Below are 20,631 nucleotides of genomic sequence, written 5' to 3' on the forward strand. Positions count from 1 at the left end.
CGATATGTCCAATGCTGCAAAAAAGTAATCTAAATGACGATTCGAAACTATCTGTATGATTACCGTACTGAATCAAATGGCCGAAAATGGGGTCAAAATTGTCTGAAAAATCAAAAGTTGTCCCTGCTACTGGTACCAATATTTTTGTAGGGCAATAGGTCGCAGGTCATTATTTTTGTATTACCTACTTAAGTTATAAATGCTGTACAAATATGTTTGACCAAAATGTTCCTAGAGTGGTAAGTTTACCTTATCTGTGTAGTCACCTACATTCATGCTGGGTCAACTTAAAAATGTCCCATGGGCTTGTAGCCTAGAACTTTTTGGATCAGTAATTAGATCCCCAAAAACTTTTCCATTTATTCTGGTGTTGTATCTTTTTATGATTGTATGCGTGATCTACATTTACCTTGAACCTTTTGCTGCGCGGCATATTGATTAGTTTCGTTTGTAAATAGTTCAATTTTCATTAGTAATCTCAAGTTTATAAAAGTCGTATGGAGTCATATTATTATATTTATCATTATATAGAACTACGGATCCCTGGCATTTCCTCTGAAAATACAAAGTTTTTCAAATCATTTCTGGTAACAGGTCCTCACTTGGTTGATTGTAACATTTCTACATTAGTTGTATTATTATCGTCGTTGATTCGAGAACTGTATTTTGCTCAATAACATCCTCGATATACTATTCAATATCACATATATTGTCATTTGGGTTCGAAATCTGTATATTATCAGGAAAAAATACTGTTCTGACAGATCCGCTTCTGCTACATTAGATGTCTATTCAATTTCTCTTAAACGAAACTCTTCTGCTATCGGTTGTTGAGAACTGGTGGATTTCAAAGTCATATCTTGTGTTTTAAAGCGTGAATTTAATATCCTTTGACGTTTCTTTGGGGATATTGACTCATCAGAACTAACTGGTATTGGTCTGATGACTGTTTTGTAAATTCTGCCTTTCGTTTCTTTCCCTTTATATTTATTTCTCCATATTGTTTCATTCAGGCAGCCTGCAGCTCTGTTTGCTCTGTTCACTTGATCTTCCACTTCAGTTCCAAGCTTTCCGTAGCTAGATAATGTGATCCCTAGATATTCCAACTAGGAACCATCCCTAGATATGTTCTATTATCTGACCTTCCAGCTCCAATTTACATCTTAGTAAATTGGCTGTTGTAACCATGCATTTTGTCTTTTTTGGGGAAATTAACATGTTAAATTTTCTGACAGTTATATTAAATTGGTGCAGCATATGTTGTAAATCATCTGCACTTTGAGGGAATAGTGTTGCATAGTCTGGATAGCAGATTATTTTAAGTTGTTTTTCTCCCATTTGGTATCCTTTTTTAGTTCTTACTTTTTTATTATTTCATCCATAATCAGGTTGAACAATAATAGAGGACTCGGGGAATCTCCCTGTCTTATCCCATTGCCAGCTTCAATAGGGTCGGTTAGTTCTTCCTCTACTTTTATTTTTATTGTGTTGTTTTGGTAGATATTTTCGTTTTGATTATTCCGAGAGGTATCTTTAGTTTATTTGTTATAACTTTGCTTTATTACAAACTACATTACAAATTAATTCATCTGTAATTTTCCGGGTCCAATTTGTCTCCCTTTTTGAAGAGAGGTATTAGGATGCTTGATCTTCATTCTTGAGGAATTCTGTTCTGATCTATTATTTTTTGGATTAGATTTAATAGTTGTTTGGTCAGATCTGGTCCTCTGTACTTTAGGAGTTCGTTCAGTATTCTACCCTTCGGTATCTACCCATGTTTCCTTCTGAATGTGTTAATTCGTTTATCTCTTTTCTTTGTCCTCTCATCATTCTCCCTATTTCTTTTTGTGTTCCGTAGAAGTCTTGGTCCATCTGTTTGAGAAGCTCTGCCAGTGTTCCCTTTTTATTTGTCTAACTAAAGTATTTGTTTCATTTCTGATTCGTTTATAGTGGTTGTATGCATGTTGTGTTTGTTGTGTTCTGTATTGTAAAAAAGGCTTTCTTCTTTTCTTCACATTTTGTCTTAGTTATAATATGTGATGGTTTATTATTAACGTGGGAAGAGAAAAGACTGGATAAGATACAGATCTCCAGAGGTCCTAAACCATAACCTGAGGAGAGCATGTGTGTATAAGGGAAATAAACGTTATATAATATGATAATATAAGGTTGCCTGCTGTAAGAACGAGAGGTATCACGGATAAAGTAAAATAGAGTTAAGGCGCAACGACACTGGTTTGACAAGTGATAATATGTACCTATATTATAATATATCTATCAACGCATACTTACAAAATCTCACACAACTGACACTTCAAACCAGTAGCGTTGCGAGCTAGCTGTCTTTTATTTTATCTTTGATATCTCGCGTTTTTCACAGCTGGCAGTTTTAAACAATTTTTTCTCAAGTAAACTTATATCATTTTATTTAAAAAATAAACGAAATAAAATTTTTGCAATTGAATTAAAAATATTTGCGGCCACTTTTTGATTGGCAACCCATTATCAACGTATTCTCATAATTTTAAATATATGTAAAAATGTGAGTTTGATTAATTACTTTATGAATGTATAGTGATCCTGCAGTGGGATCTTAGGCTATAAGGAATTTTACCTGAAGACGTTTAGTTAACAGTAACTACAGGGGCTTTATTTCTCGAGCCTATTGCTCCTTTACATATACACGCTCTAGTTTTCCGAATGTTATGTTGGTCTCTTGAAATTGCGGCAAACGTGACCGATGTCTCCCCAATTACAACATCTGGGCTTGCGTTTCTGCGACATCGTATCTCGAATTATTTTCCGGACCGTTTCTTCTAGATCAGGGTTTCTTAATCTTTTTGATTAATTGGAACCCTTTTTAGTAGTTACTTTTATTGTGGAACCCCTGGTTTGTCTCATTCTCCCTCTTCATCCAATCCCGGAGGGAGTGTAGTGATTGACGTGATGTCGTGTATTGTCCATCTCCAAAGATCTCTGTCTCTGGTCATTTCTTTTAACTCATGCATAGTGTCTTTTGCATATTCCTGTAATTTGATCGATCCATTTTGTGGGAGATCTTCCTCGCTATTTGGGCCTTCCACCTTTCCTTGTATAACGAGTCTCTCCATGTTTTCTGTGTTTGCTCTCAAAGATGTCCAAAGTACTTTGGACGTACTTTACTGAAAGTAATTGTTGGAGACATACTTTACTGAAAAGTCGTTGGCTAACTTTGATCTCTCTTAAAATTGAATTATTTGTTCTACGGTCGGTCCTATCCAAGGAATTCGTAATATTCGTTTCCCATAGAACATTTCAGTGGCGTCTATCTTTCTTCTTTACGATTTTCTCAGGTTCCAGGATTCACATCCGAGGTCAGAGGAGAATGTTATATTGATGAATAGAAAATAAAAGAATGTGTTGATATTTTATTGTAATACACTCAAATAAACGTGATACATAAAATACATAATTAAAAGTGGTTACATTACAATTCCATCTTGAAAACCGTTGACATTAACATACATCAATCGTGCTGTCAACCATAGACAGGTTTGTTCCTTATTCACGAGTATTTATTTAACACCCTCCCTCAAACCTGTTAGTATACAAAACTAAATTTAAACCCTCAAACCTAACTTATTTACAAAATAATTAAATTTCTCATAGCACAGAGACTTTGTAAATATATCTCCAAGTTGCTCATTTGAACAAATATATTCAACCTTCATAATACCCTGTGCTACCAGATCCAAAACAAAATGTAATTTTACTTCAATGTGTTACACCTTTTATTGTTTTCAAAGTTTTGTAGCAGTTTGATAGCACTTTGATTGTCTTCAAATATTGTGATTGGTAATAATAATTTAATTTCCAAATCCAACAGTAAGTTTTTTATATAAAGTAATTCACATGAAGCTGCACATACTGCCACAAACTCAGATTCTGTACTTGATAAAGTTACCAAACTTTGCTTTTTGGAAGACCATGAGATTAGATTATTAAAAAGTTTAAAACAATATCCACTAATGGATTTTCTATCATTTATGTCATTAGCCCAATCAGCATCAGTATAACCAACTAAATCAAAACAAGAAGTATCTTCTAAATGATAAAAATACAACCTAAAATTAATAGTAGATTTCAAATATTTCAGTACTCTTAACAAATGCTTAAAATGTTCATTAGTAGCACTATCTTGAAATCTCCCAAAATAACTAATGCTGAAACAAATATCAGGTCTAGTACCCATCATTATATACATAAAACTACCTAACAGTTCTTTGTATGGTAAATTGGTACTAAGATTACAATCAGTATTTCTCAGTAAATTCAAATTCTTTTCAATTGGTGTTTTAAAATTTTTACTGTCTTCAACATTATATCGTTTGACAAGATTTTCAATTGCAGGTATTTGGTCAAGAGTTATGATCCTATTTTCAAAATCTCTGTCAATTCTTATTCCCAAAAAGTTAAACTGACTGCTTATTTTATTCATTTTAAAAGATTCACACAATTTTGTTTTCAAATAATTCAAAAATACATCATTATTACAAGCCATCAAAATGTCATCTACATAAAGCAGCAAGTAACATCTTATATCCTTATTAATAAAACTATATAAACAGTAGTCTGTTTTTGAATGTTTAAAATTTAACAGTAGCATAAATTCATTAAATTTCTCATTCCATGCTTTTGGGGATTGCTTGAGACCATATATTGCCCTATTCAATAAACATACTTTATTTTGATCATTTTTCGAAACTCTAAGACCTTCAGGTATTTTCATAAAGGTTTTTTCTTTCAGAGAACTATTCAGAAAAGCATTTTTCACATCTAATTGTAACAATAGTAAATTATAATGATTACAGATAGACAATATTATTCTTAATGTAGACAACTTTGCTACAGGAGCATGTATTTGTGAAAAATCATTAAAATGACTTTGTTCAAAGCCTCGTGCAACTAATCGGGCTTTATAAACAGGCTTACCAACATCATTTTCCTTTAACCGAAAAACCCACCTATTACTAATTACCTTTTGATTACATGTCTTCTCAACTAATTCCCAAGTATTATTATTTTTCAGTGCATCCAACTCATCTTCAATTGCCTGTTTCCATGAACTCCATTCTGAACTTTCTTTTGCTTCTGAGTAAGACTTAGGTGCATTTGTTAGTTCACTAAGTAGTGCCAAACAGCTTATATCTAATTCTTCATCACACTTTGCTGCATCTAATTCATAAATGTCATATTTTCCAGGTAATTTTCTTACTCTTCGTGGTCTGCCATTTTGGGTACTTCCAGAAGGCACTCCTTCATTATCATTTTTATTATCTTCTTCACTATCAGACTTTCTGTCTTCATCTCCAGCTTCAGTTTGCATTCCTCTTTCTTCGATTTTATTTTCTTGTATATCATAATTTTCTTCATCTTCTTTTTCTCTGTTTCTTCTCAGATCTTTTTCCTTTTTATTCATAAAATTATTTTCATCAAATACTACATTTCTACTGTGAATTAACTTGTTTTCTTGTTTTTGCCATAACTTATAACCATTTTCTGTATAACCAATAAATCGGCACATCACTCCTTTATCGTCAAGTTTCTTTCTCAAAGCATCTGGTACTCTGGCATATGCTGTGATGGGTAGCTCTTTCGGGGCGACAGACTCAGTAAAACACAGGTTTGAAATAAAAATAAATCTATTAATTTAGTATACACAATAAATAAAAATAAAAAGGAATTCTACGTTGTATACTGGATCCCACGATGAACGAAGTCCCCGGCGAATGTCTATAAAAGAAAAGAAATTAATTAGTATTAAAAAGAAACAAAATGGGGGAAATCGATCGCGCGCAGATTTATACTCGTTTTCGCTTCAAATCAGCGAAAGCTCCGAATATGCTCGCAAACAAAATATTTAGCTGTGCAGACCCACGGCAATGTTCAATACACAATGCCGACGGGTTCCGCCTGGCTAAGGACAGAGAGTACGATCCTCAATACGGAAATCTCTCCGTCCCGGTTGGTTCTGTGCAGATCCACGGTAATGCTCAATACGCAATATCGATGGGTTCCGCTTGGTTAGGGACAGAGTATGATCCTCAATACGGAAATGTCTCTGTCCGAAATGGCTCGCAGGTTCACTACACCGGCGAGTCAGGGAGCCTAGAGCGCTAGCTACAAGACTGTCTAATTCCGCTATTCACACGCCTTAAATAGCCGTTCTGATTCCCACTTCGACGTCACGTTGTAGAAGTGGATGCGCAAATATTGACACTCCCACGGTTCGAACTGTTAAACGATCAAAGCATCGTTACAATGCTATGCAGCCAAAAATTCGCATATTAGAGACATTTGGCTTTTTACCAAGCCACAATTCAAAAGGACTTTTATTCTGTATTAAGCAAGATTGCGTTCTGTTGTTGATATATGCTGCCATGAGAACTGCATCTTCCCAAAAACATTTATTTATTCCTGCCTCTTTTATCATACATCTTGCTCTATCCATTAATGTTTGATTCATACGTTCTGCAACTCCATTCATTTGGGGAGTGTACGGTGGAGTGTATGATATTTGAATTCCCTTTTCTGAGCAAAACTTTAAAATTGCATTAGAAGAATACTCACCTCCATTGTCACATTTTAATTTTGAGATAGGTTTATTACAAAATAATGATGTCACTTTCGCTGTATAATCTTTAAAACAATTGTAAACTTCGTCCTTTCCTTTTACAGTATATACCATGACAAACCTAGAAAAATCATCAACAAACGTTATGAAATACTTATAACCATTACGTGATGTTGGTGTGATTGGACCACATACATCTGTATGAACTAATTCAAGAACTCTAGTACTTCTGGATATTTTCGAATTATATGAAAAACATTTTTGTTTCGATTGTACACAAACATCACAAATTTTATCAACCTTTGATTTGGTAAACTCTAAACCATTAACTATATTTAAATTTTTAATTTTTGAAATAGAACCATAATTCAAATGACCATACCTTTTGTGCCAAATATCTATATTTAGTGCTAAATTTGCAGATTCAATATTAGATTCAACATTGATTTTAAATATAATTTTATATAAATTATTAAGACGTTTACCTATTACAAAAACATTATTATCTTTTTTTATAAAGATCTTACCGTCATTACATACAACTTCAAATCCTGCCTTTTCAATGGTAGGTATAGACAACAAATTTGCTCTTAATTTTGGTACACAAAATACATCTTTTAAAGTAATTTTCACATTTCTATTTTCCACCACACTTGTCACTTGTAAATCACCTATGCATGTTGCCTCCATACTTTTTCCTTTTTCTGCCAGTTGTATTTCTCTTCTCTCTGCAAATCTTTTCTTGTTTATCAGTACCTCTTCATTGTTTATATAATGATGTGTAGCTCCCGAGTCTGCATACCACTCTAAGATTAAACCGTCTACACTTTCAGATGTTGCACAGAAAGCAACAGCATTATCCTCTTCTCCATTACATTCATTCATAGCATAATTTGCCCTGTTTCCAATTTTTTGTTTGTCATTCACATTCTGCTTTTTGACTAAACATTGACTTGCTCTGTGTCCCATCTTACCACAGTTGAAACATTTAATGCCACATACACTCTTCACATGCCCAATTTTTCCACACTTAAAGCATTTTACTTGCTTTTCTGTTGCACTAAAAGATGAAGGCAAAACTTTTGTGCTTCTTGAATTTTTATTGGAATGAAATTCCAACAACCTACTTTTCACAAATTCTACTTTTAAATCATCTTCTGATAAAGTTCTTATGGCTGTGACTACATTTTCAAACTCTTGTGGCATTGACAATAATAGGAAATAAGACATATCAGATTCATCAAATTTACTTCCCAGATTTTTGAGTTCTCTGAACAGTCGATCACATCTTGAGAAATGATCCTGAATATCTATGTCATTGGTGTATTTTAACGTTGTTAATTCTTTTAATAAATAGAACTTAGAACACGTACCTTTTTTATCAAAAATTCCTTCCAGTTTCTTTATCATATCATGAGCTATTTCCACTTCTTTGATGTATTCCAAATGCGAGTCAGCAATACTTTGAATAATTACCATGCATGCTTTATTATTTTTCTTATGCCATTCATCATTTCTATCAACCGCGGGAACCGGCTTCAAAGCTTCACAACATTCCAGGGCCTTTAATACTGAAAACAACCTAAATTTCCAGTTGTCAAAACTGTTTCCATTAAAAGGTATTATGCCATATTTGTTTTCAGTTGACTTCTCCATTTTTTGAACTTTTACAACCACGTGCCTTTACTAGCCTCTTTTCACGTTTTTATCTTTTCTTAATCAACACACTCTTTGTACTTCTGGGCCTATAACCAATGTTATATTGATGAATATAAAATAAAAGAATGTGTTGATATTTTATTGTAATACTAACTCAAATAAACGTGATACATAAAATACATAATTAAAAGTGGTTACATTACAATTCCATCTTGAAAACCGTTGACATTAACATACATCAATCGTGCTGTCAACCATAGACAGGTTTGTTCCTTATTCACGAGTATTTATTTAACAGAGAACATGTTGAAAATGTTCAATTACCAATTGAGTTTTGAGGATATGCGCAAATAAATGAGTAAAAAACGGTTTTTTTTTTATTTTTCGATGCTTTCCGCTCAGAAATTGAAAATTCTGCCTTGGTCATTCAAAACAACGAAAAAAAACATAAAAAAATACTATTTAAAAGTTAGCCAAAAATTATTAACATAACCTGATTATTGAAAATTTCAATTATTTTTCCTAGGCTCAATTTTCAATATAAAAATTTGAAAGAATTAAAGTTTTAATCAAACAATACATAACCTTATAATAATAATCTTGAACTTTTAGAGTAAATATCTTAATGAAAAAATGGAAAAAGGGGAGTATGAAGAGAGAATAGAACAATGATATAAATAACTTATTTTAAGCTTACACTGTTTCACTTACGTCAAGTATCTTAAAACTTTGATATTCTTACCTTACAAATTCACGAACAATAAATAATACCAATCGCACATAATGAATGTTCGTAACCAAAAGTCGTTACTCACTCTTCAAACAATTAAAAAAAACCAATATTTTCAACGCCTTATGGGCCAAATAAACAGGAATTAGAAATGTTTGGAAGTTGGTTTGTAAGCCCCGGCCATTGTGACGTCAGACTGTGGTAGTCCATTGTATTAATATACTTTTTGTGAACCAGAATTTATTCACCCTTATGATGTGCATATTTTTAGAGATATAGAATTTTAAAATAAAACATCAGTCATATATTATAATCATTAATATTGCCAAAAAGGCAGATCTTGCATAGGTGCCATAAATAGGTTAGTAAAGGAGAAATAAGCATGCAGGGGTAGGTGGATGGTGGTAATCTTCCTGGAAATTAAGAACGCATTCAACAACGAGCTGAGGCAAATCATCATATTATTAGAAGAAATGGAATAATCCCCATACCTGTAGAACTTGGTGAGCAATTATTTTAGACAGAAACATTAATATAACTAAAGATGACACAATGAAGATTTCCTGTACATTGTTAGTCATACAGAAGTAGAAGGCCATAATCTTTAAGGGCCCAAGAACGAGAGAGTATAAATATCCTTCGCTTTGTTAGGAGAAAGTATCCTACCTGAAGGAGAATCCTAATGGAAGTGGTCATCTCCATAATATACGCAGCATTTGTTTGAAAGTTCTAAAATCAAGAGGAATAAAGACAATATTAACCCTCCAACAAAAACCTTCATCTCTTGTCCGATCAATCAAAGACAACATTCCAAATGAACAGCACAGAGTTTGTGAAATTCCTTGTGCAGACTGCCCCATCTTATATAGGCCCAACAAATCGTAGAATCCAAAATATGTTTTATGAACATTCTATTTCTGTTCGCATTTCCAACTCTATTTAAGCTCTAGCTAGGTCAACACCATCTTCATACAGGTCACAAAATTGATTTTGAAAACTTCCGGACCATAGCCCCCATTCGCTTCTATAAACCAAGAATTATCCGAGAAGCAATAGAAATTGAAAAAAGGCCAAATTCTCTCAATAAAAGAGTCAGACTGATTTACTGTCAGAAATTTTCGCGCCAAACCACGTACCACGCCCTACGCTAACCCCCACGCCAACCTCCACTCAAACAACGTCACCATCGACGGTATAAATGACCAGTCCTCTAATTCCAGCACCAGTAATGCATTGACTAGTGATCAATGTAGTAGTGTTTGGGGGCTCGGGAGACTGAGACCTCGGAAGCCCTGAAGTCGACATCCAACAGGATGTCGAAAGCTCTGCGCAATGATAATCAACGCGGTTCAACCCGGAAGACTGTTGAGTTTAATATTAATTCCTGTAATAGTATTAATCTTAGCTCTAGGTAATATATATATATATATATATATATATATATATATATATATATATATATATATATATATATATATATATATATAAATATATATATATATATAAATATATATATATATATATATATATATATATAAATATATATATATATATATATATATATATATATATATATATATATATATATATATATATATATATATATATATATATATATATATATGCTGTCACTATTTTTCCGGGTTTGACTCCGCGTTGTAAAATGCTGGTTTTCTTGAAAACCATTGTTTTGGCGACGTTTCGGCAAGGTCTCACTTGCCATTCTCAAGCCTGGTGGATCTACTTCTCGTCGTTAGTCGATTAGTACTGGTCTAGACCAGTATCCACCAGGCTTGAGAATGGCAAGTGAGACCTTGCCGAAACGTCGCCAAAACAATGGTTTTCAAGAAAACCAGCATTTTACAACGCGGAGTCAAACCCGGAAAAATAGTGACAGCACATATAGCTCCCGCGGAAACCTCAAAACAAACATATATATATATATATATATATATATATATATATATATATATATATATATATATATATATATATATATATATATATATATATATATATATATATATATATATATATATATATATATATATATATATATATATATATATATATATATATATATACCGGCTTTGTCGACTACGAGAAATCATTTTTGACACTGTAAAAGACGGGAAGTTAATCTCTATTTTGAATGACATAGGTCTGGATAGACGGGACATTAGGATAGGATAATAACCTGCTTGGACAGGATGAGTTAATATTTTAATTGCGTTAAAACAGATAAATAAAGGTTAAGTTATCAAATTCAAAATGAGAAAATATGTTCCCACTAAATTATTCTCTAAATAAACCATTAGTAGCACGCCCTTTGTGAAATATTGGGGGTTTGCTTGTTGAAATTATACATGTAAAAACTATTCAATTCAAGATCTAAAAAAATCATTGACTATAATACTCGTATTGTTGATGATGTATAAAATTTGAATGCTTATGTTTCTGTTTTTATTTTAGGCCTTTCACGAAAGGAGGATAAAATTCAGAAAATATTACCTGAAGATTTTTCTAACAAGGAAAAATATATCCAGCAGGACACTACAGAAAACCTAGTTAAATGTGAGATTTGCTCCAAGTATTTCTCCCAAAAAAGATATTTAAAAAACATTTGATGATACATACTTGTGAAAAACCTTTTAAATGTGAAATTTGTTTTAAGCAATGTGCTCAAAAATGTAATTTGAAAAACCATTTAAAAACGCACACTGGTCAACAACCCTTTGAATGTGAAATTTGTTTTAAGCAATTTAGTCAAAAACGTAGTTTGAAAAGCCATTTGAAAAGACACACTGGTCAAAAACCTTTTGGATGTGACATTTGTTTTAAGCTCTTTTTTCGAGCAGGTGATTTAAAAGAACATTTGAGGACACACACTGGTGAAAAACCTTTTAAGTGTGAAATTTGTTTTAAGCAATTTGCTTACAAACGTAATTTGAAAAGCCATTTGAAAAGCCATTTGAAAAGCCATTTGAAAAAACATACTGGTCAAAAACCTTTTGGATGTGAAATTTGTTTTAAGCAATTTGATCGAAAATCTAATTTGAAAATTCATTTGAAAAGACATACTGGTGAAAAACCTTATGGATGTGAAATTTGTTTTAAGCTCTTTGTTCTAGCAGGTGATTTAAAAAAACATTTGAGGACACACACTGGTGAAAAACCTTTTAAATGTGAATTTTGTTTTAAGGAATTTGCTCAAAAATATAATTTGGAAAGTCATTTGAAAATGCACACTGGTGAAAAACTCTTTGACTGTGAAATTTGTTTTAAGCAATTTACTAATAAATATCATTTGGAAAGACATATGAGGATACACTCTGACGAAAAACCTTTTAAATGTGAAATTTGTTTTAAGCAATTAACTTATAAATGGCAGTTAAAAAGTCATTTGAGAATTCACACTGGCGAAAAACCTTTTAAATGTGAAATTTGTTTTCAGCCATTTGTTCAAAAATCTCAATTGAAAAATCATTTGAAAAGACATACTGATGGTTATTCAAAAACCTTTGAATGTGAAATTTGTTCTAAGCACTTTTCTAATTTAAGTGGGTTGAAAAATCATTTGAAGGCGCACTCTGGTGAAAAACCTTTCAAGTGTGAAATTTGTTTTAAGCAGTTTGTTCATAAATCTAATTTGAAAAGACATTTGAAAAGACATACTGGTGAAAAATCCTTTGAATGAGAAATTTGTTTTAAGCAATTTACTCGGAAATGTAATTTGAAAAGACATGCAAGTTGGTGAAAAACCCTTTTATTATGAAATTTGTTTTAGACAATTTGCTTATTTCTTACGAACTCCTCTCATACTAGGAAATTCTTCGTACTTCTGACCTTTAATTCTAATATTAGCCGTCAGATTAGAAGAAACTGTCCGACAGGACAAGCAGGTCATTATCCTAATGTCTCGTCCATGCAGACGTACGTCATTAAAAATAAAGATTCACTTCCAGTCTTTAACAATGTCAAAAATGCTTTCTCGTAGTCAACAAAGCAGGTATTTACATCAACATTTAGATCTCTGGTGAGAACCTGGATGCCAAATAACGCCTCTCTTTTTTAAATTTTTCTGTAATTTATCTGTTTAACTGTTCGAGAAACTTCTTCGCACTTACTGGAAAAATTTTCGAATTTTCCATCGGTTTTTATATATAACTCATCTGACTTAAGTTTTAACATTTGTGAGGTTTCGTTGAATTTGATTTCGGTCTTTTAAAAATTTCTTCTTATTTTTCATCGGTTTTTATATATTTTAGCAGCATCACCGAAACAATACATTCGCATTTGTACCGCTTTTAAATAAATATTGTTTGTGAAATTGCGTTTTCAAAGTATTTAAACAGTTTAAATCCAATATAAAGATTCTGCTTACAATTAAAATACAAATAAAAGCCCACTTATTTAGAATGATAACCAATATATAAGTAATTTCTAGAAAAATATTGAATGCCACTGAATAAGTAAACACATTCTAGATGCGTACAGATTTAGCGATGACTAATCGAAAATGTAACTATAAATTGTCGCAAGATATTTGCAGTTGGGGTCAACAGTGACGTTACCGCTCTCTAGAGGATGCATAATGGTGAAAAATTTTTTCATGTGAAATTTGTTTCAAGCGATTTCCAATATAAATAAAGTTCATATTGGCGAATAGCCCTTTGAATGTGATGTGATATTTGTTTTAAAGAATTTGCTAAAAAATGTTGGTTTAAAATTCTTTTAAAAATACACAGTCGTGAAAAACTCTTTGAATGTGACATTTGTTTAGGGAATTTACACATGGACATGTTTTAAAAAGTCATTTGGGAATACATGCAATTGAAAAACCTTTTTTAATGGGAAATTTAGTCAAAAATGTAATTTAAAAAACCATTTGAAAAGACATACGGGTGAAAACCTTTTGAATGTGAAATTTAATGTAAATAGATTGCTCGAAAATAGTATTTGAAAAGATACAAGGGTAAAACACCTTTGAATGCAAATTTTGTTTACTGAAAAAGGTCTTATTTGTGAGCAAATAAGACCTTGTATATGAAAATATGAATATGAAAATTTTTGCTACCAAGTGCAAACAAGTTTCTCCAACATTTGATAAACTGCAGAAAAATGTAACAAGTACTAATTTAACAACGACAATATATGTATATATATATATATATATATATATATATATATATATATATATATATATAAGAATTACTGGATATTAGTGACTGTCAATATAAACAAACAACACAGTTTATTAGGGTTGCAGTCAGAAAATTGGCCGGGATTTTAATGAAACACTCTTATGACTTTTTGTCTAGCTTTCGGAATGGTTTTATTCCTTTTTCAAGACACTGTAATAAGAAAAAAAATGTAAATATTTATAAAATATCACAAATCTTCAGTGCAACTTACTAGTCGTTGAGATTATTTATAAAAGCATAGACACTCAACATTATTAACACACATATAAAATATAAAATAGTGGACAAAATACATTTTAAAATTCTTTAAAATTTAGGTACAGATAGTAAAAATTTAGTTTGTCATCTTTTACTGGTGTGTTTTAACTCTGACACATAGAGAACAAAAAGAAAAAATCCTATGATTAAAAAGTAATTAGGTGTACTTAATATTATATTTCTTTTTAAGAAATACATGCTTTAAGAAATACATTCTTAAGAAATTTACTTCTTAAAAAAAGAAAAAAAAAGAAATTTATTTCTTAAGAAAATTACATTTTAAGAAATACATTCTTTTTAAGAAATGTTATGCATATAAGTGTAATTTGTGTGGGTACAGGTAGATATTAATTTTATTTTGGATGTTTTTCCAGTAAGTAACAATAAATGTTGCTCAGTTTATTTATGTCTGACTTTTTATTGATGCAAGATGTACTAGATTTTATGGAACACATTTCCAAGAAAACACGTTTTGAATGGTTCTTTTCTTTTGCCAAAATACATATATATATATATATATATATATATATATATATATATATATATATATATATATAAGTATGTATACAAATATGTAAACAAAATAAAATTCTATTCTATAAAAACAAAATAAAAATGTTTGATGTAACAAAACATTGTACTATTCTATTTTACACACTTACTATGTTCTTCTCGTTTTTTTTGTTTTTGTTTTTTTTTATGCTGATGTTCTTATTAAACTATTAGAAAATATTATTCGCTGTCTAAATCTGAAGATGCAGTGCTGCTATCGCTGTCATTATCTTCACCACCTGGTGTAATTATAATTGGCTCTATGTGGTCTATACATTTAGCCCATTTCTTTGGAGTTACATGGAGGATTGCTTGAATCAAAAGTTCCTTAACTTTGTTTAATTTGAACGTTTTGTTATTGCGTGCTACTTCTCCTTTCACTTGCGCCCAGATAAGTTCAATGGGATTAAGTTCGCAATGATAAGGTAGTAGACGCAGAACTTTGACACCATAATCTTTTGCAGTTTCATCTACAGCATGTTTAAGATATTCACTTTTCCCTAACCGTGCAATGTCAAGTAGCTAAATTTTAAGCCGTTCTTGAATCCTCCCTTTCAATTTCTTTCATAATCACCTGTTTTTTTCGACTCAAATTGAAAAAAACCATCATCAAGGTACCCTGTATCACTTCCTATATGGATGATGATTAAACGCCGTCCCTTTCCTTATGGAGCTTTTAATCCTGTAGACCAGCCTTCTATAAGTGCTTCGCGTTTACTTTCGACATTTAAATCTTGCCAAACTTTTCCAACTGTATGACCTTCGTTAATCCAGGTTTCATCCAAATAACATATTTTGCGTCCAGTGCTGCGAATTTTGCGTATTTCTTCAAAATATTTTCTTCTCCACACAATAATTTTATTTTTTTTCTAATAGCATACTTTTTCTGTTGAGTTTTACATATCGAAAGTTCATTTCGCGCATGGTCCTGATTAAGAATCTACGAGATATCTTGGTTAAGGAGTCATCGTTTTCGAGCTCTTGAGAAATATTTTTCAGTGTTGGAATTTGGAATTTCACAAAATAAAATGAATGAATTTTTCGACGTATAATATTCCTTGTCTCATCATCCAAAATAATACTTTTCCTACCTCTAGTTTTACCTTTTTCTTGCTTTTTATTTTCCGATGTATTTTTAAGTACACGATAAATACAGCTAACGGATACTTATGTTAAACTGCTACAAATGTCGACCGCTTGGCTAACATTTAATGCCATTTTTCTGCCGATAATTCCTTCATAAACGTTTCGTATCATTACCTTCTCTTCGGACGTTAACATTTTCCGTCTCTTTTGCGGCTTTTCATTTTTGGAATCAACATCAGTATTTTGCTGTCTTCTCTTGGAACAACTCGATTTTTCGTCCAACTCCAATAAAACTCAAACCAAATCACAGAATATAACTAAAAATTTACTATAAAACGACAAACTATAACACTCGTATTATCAATAACAGAAACTTATCGCATAAAATATATTCACAAAATGCAACACATGCACTACCCCCAGAAACGCCAATGTATATGAACGATTGTTGATGGGCACTTGCTCGGCAAAAACCAGTTTTACGGCTTTCTGTGTGTCGGAATTGAAACAGGAGTTCCGTCGCTAATTCCAAAGTTGCCAAACGATTGAAAAATAATGTTTTAAAATATCGATTTTTATTTTATAAATTTTAATGTAACGAAACGGAACATATAAATAATATTTATTTAATTACAATTTTGTGCTTAATTTTTACTATTGAAAAAATCATGTTTTTTGGTATTTTTATGACGGTAATAATAGCTGTGTTTTGTATGACCATAATTACTACTTGTGAACAAGAATTGGCTACACTGTACGACAACTTCTGGTCAAGTCTACTATAGAGAAGCACAAATAAATGTACTACTTACATATTGTGTAATTTATTATGAGAAAACGCAAATTGCAATTGAGGGAAAACGGGTAGTTTTCGAGGGCCGCTGTGTACATTTAAATTTGAGGATATTAAGCGTTTAAACGATGAATCACTCTCCCAAATAGTGAAATTATAGCATAAGAGAAAGCATTTTTGGCACTAAGTTAATCACTATTTTGAATGAAATATGTCGGGATGGACAGGACATTATAATAATAGCTTGCTTGTCCTATCGAAGTTATTATTTTAATTGGATTAAAACAGATTAATAAAGGTTAAATTATCAAATTCAAAATGAGGAAAATATGTTTTCACCAAATTATTCCCTCAATAAACCGATTGTGGAACGCTCTTTGTAAAATATTGGGTTTGCTTTTCATGTAAAAACTATTGAAATCAAAATCTAAAAAATTCATTGACTGTAATACTGTTGTTATGATGTATAACATTTGAATGTTTATGTTTCTGGTTTTATTTTAGGCCTTTTACGGAGGGGTGATAAAATTCAGAAAACGTTACCTAAAGATTTTTCTAACAATGAAAAATATATCCAGCAGGACTCTACAGAAAACCTAGTCAAATGTGAGATTTGCTCCAAATGTTTTTCCCAAACAAATTATTTAAAAAAGCATTTGAGGATACATACTGGTGACAAACCTTTTAAATGTGAAATTTGTTTTAAGCAATTTACTCAAAATTATAATTTAAATAAACATTTGAAAATTCACACTGGTGAAAAACCTTTTGGATGTAAAATTTGTTTTTAAGCTCTTCCTTCGAGCAGGTAACTTGAAAAAACATTTGAGGACACACACTGGTGAAAAACCTTTTAAATGTGAAATTTGCTTTAAGCAATTTGCTCAAAAATGTAATTTAAAAAGTCATTTGAGAATTCACACTGATGAAAAACCCTTTGAATGTGAAATTTGTTTTAAACACTTCATTCAAGCAATTGATTTGAAAAGACATATGAGGATACACTCTGGTGAAAAACCTTTTAAATGTGAAATTTGTTTTAAGCAATTTGCTCAAAAATGTAATTTGGAAAGTCATTTAAAAATTCACACTGATGAAAAACCCTTTGAATGTAAAATTTGTTTTAAGCACTTCATTCAAGCAAATGATTTGAAAATACATATGAGGATACACTCTGATGAAAAACCTTTTTAAATGTGAAATTTGTTTTAAGCAATTTTCTCAAAATGTAATTTGAAAAGTCATTTGAAAATTCACACTGATAAAAAACCCTTTGAATGTGAAATTTGTTTTAAGCACTTCATTCTAACAAATGATTTGAAAAGACATATGAGGATACACTCTGATGAAAATCCTTTTAAATGTGAAATTTGTTTTAAGAAATTTGTTCAAAAATCTAATTTGACAAGTCATTTGAAAACACATACTGGTGAAAAAATCTTTGAATGTGAAATTTGTTTTAAAGCACTTTTCTAATTTAAGTGGGTTGAAAAATCATTTGATGACACACACTGGTGAAAAACCTTTTAAGTGCGAAATTTGTTTTAAGCAATTTGTTCAAAAATCTAATTTGAAAAGTCATTTGAAAAGACACACTGGTGAAAAATCCTTTGAATGAGAAATTTGTTTTAAGCAATTTACTCGGAAATGTAATTTGAAAAGACATTTGAAAATGCACGTTGTTGCAAAAATTTGTTTACTCAAAAAGGTCTTATTTTTGAGTATCTAAATTTCCAACCAACCCAAAGTTCGAAAATTCTATTCCTACTAAGCGCAAAGAAGTTTCTCAAACATTTGATAAGCTGCAGAAAAATGTAGACAAGAGAGGCGTTATTTGACATCCTGTTATCCAGGTACTCATCGGAGATGTAAATGATATATATATATATATATATATATATATATATATATATATATATATATATATATATATATATATATATATATATATACTGTGTCCGTAAAGTATGGAACAAATTCTTTTTTAGCTAAAAAGAGCATTTTAAGAAATAATCCTGAAACACGTCGATTTTTTGACAATATTTTTGATAATATTGTTAATTTAACTAACGCGTTACTTGTAATAACGCTAAAGGCGGATAGTTGACGACATCATCTTGGTTAGTAGCTGAATCAACTGATTTATATATCCTCAATTCGCCTGTAATTTATTCTTAAATTTTGAAATTTAATTCATTTATATCTATGTTTTTTTGCAGCCAATATAGCCCGTTCGCTAAACCAATCATGGTTTCTGTAATTTTGAGCAACATCTGGAAACACCTTTTGAATAAATTCATCTTTTGATCGAGTTAACTGACAAAAACTTTAAGGAAAGTTAATGCAACCAGTCAAGGTGTCTATAGGAAATTTGCCATTACCAATGTCAATGAGTTGTTTAGAGAATATGTCTCCAGATTGGTTATTTTGCAACTCGAGACGCATATTCTTGCTTAAGTGTAATACCTTGACATGTTTCCACAAATTGGAGGACTTTAAACATGCATTGAGTTCATTAGCTGGCGTTGATCGTGGAATCACTGGCAATGTTTGACGAAAATCTCCTGCTAATAAAATCATTGCACCACCAAATGGGTTATGATTGCTCCGTAGATCTTGTAAGGTTTTATCTAAAGCCTCCAAAAATTTATGTGCCATCGTGCATTCATCCCAAACAATCATATTTTTCATACCATTCACATTGCTGCAAAACCTTTGCCTTTGCAGAGTTCTTCGAAATGTTGCAGGTTGGAGTTTCGTTGCTTTGCATGTTTAATGGCAATTTTAGTGCTGAATGGGCTGTTCGACCACCTTTAAGCAAAGTTGCTGCGATTCCCGACGAAGCGAGTGCAAGTGCAATTTTATTTTGTGAGCGAATTGTTGCTAATATCAATGAAATCAAAAAAGTTTTCCTGTACCACCAGCTGCATATAAAAAGTAAATCCCTCCTGTCTTATCATTTATTACTTTCATAAGTGTATCAAATACATACTTCTGTTGTTCATTTAATAGTGGAAGATTTGTTTAAATTAATTCTTTTAAAGTGTTGAGATCATACTGTTTTTCTCGGTGCAACTCTTGGATGGACGCCCCAAACGACGTCATTTGAAAGCATTTGTTATATTGTTGGATATTTGACAAAAAGTGTAGAGAATCTGGTCCTATTCCTGAAACCAATGAGTACAATGGCTCTGGTGGTGGATCCAATGGTATCAGTTTCACTTTCCCCATTTGCGCAACACAATCCATTGGCTTAATTTTTGTATTTAAATGCCTTACATTGAGAGCAAACCAAATTCAAAGATCTAATAGTAACACATTGGTAGTTACTCTAGTCAATTGACAAATCGTAATTGAAAGCAGCTCGATTCAAACTTGCGCGATTATTAGTTGAATCTCTCGCTCTCGCTTCCCGCGTTCGTGATATACGAATTCTTTCACGTTCATTTCGGTCGTTACGTTCTTGTGCAGTATGATATCGGTATTTAGTTTGGTTTGTAGCATTTCGGGTTCTTCTACCTAAATTACTTCGTCTTATAGGAGGCATATCGAATATACTTAATAATTATTAATCACAGGTATTAAAACACTTTGCACAAAACACGATATTAAACAATCAATCAAAAATAAATCGAAGAAAACTGGAAAATTTGTTTCGTTTATCAAGTTGAAAAAAGAAAACTGAGTAGATAAGGTAACAGAAAATCCAAGAAAAACAACACGTGTGTGTACACCA

The 20,631-nt window shown here is 31.6% G+C and overlaps 1 protein-coding gene across 11 annotated transcripts in view; it reads left to right on the forward strand.

Annotated features, from left to right (window-relative positions):
* The window catches only part of LOC140439481 (uncharacterized), a 95,481-nt gene that overhangs the window by 14,415 nt on the left and 60,435 nt on the right, over positions 1–20,631 (forward strand). For 3 of the 11 annotated variants that reach the window (XM_072529410.1, XM_072529411.1, XM_072529414.1), the window contains 2 exons: positions 11,475–11,576; positions 17,400–17,501. The exons of 3 other annotated variants lie outside the window; for them this stretch is intronic. In XM_072529410.1, the coding sequence (XP_072385511.1) occupies positions 11,475–11,576; positions 17,400–17,501 (204 nt within the window). The remainder of the gene's footprint in view (positions 1–11,474; positions 11,577–17,399; positions 17,502–20,631) is intronic. 5 more of the 11 variants (XM_072529413.1, XM_072529417.1, XM_072529419.1 and 2 more) reach the window with 2 other exon arrangements.

The sequence above is a fragment of the Diabrotica undecimpunctata genome, chromosome 4, assembly GCF_040954645.1.
Source record: "Diabrotica undecimpunctata isolate CICGRU chromosome 4, icDiaUnde3, whole genome shotgun sequence".
In the NCBI taxonomy this organism is placed as follows: Eukaryota; Metazoa; Arthropoda; class Insecta; order Coleoptera; family Chrysomelidae; genus Diabrotica; species Diabrotica undecimpunctata.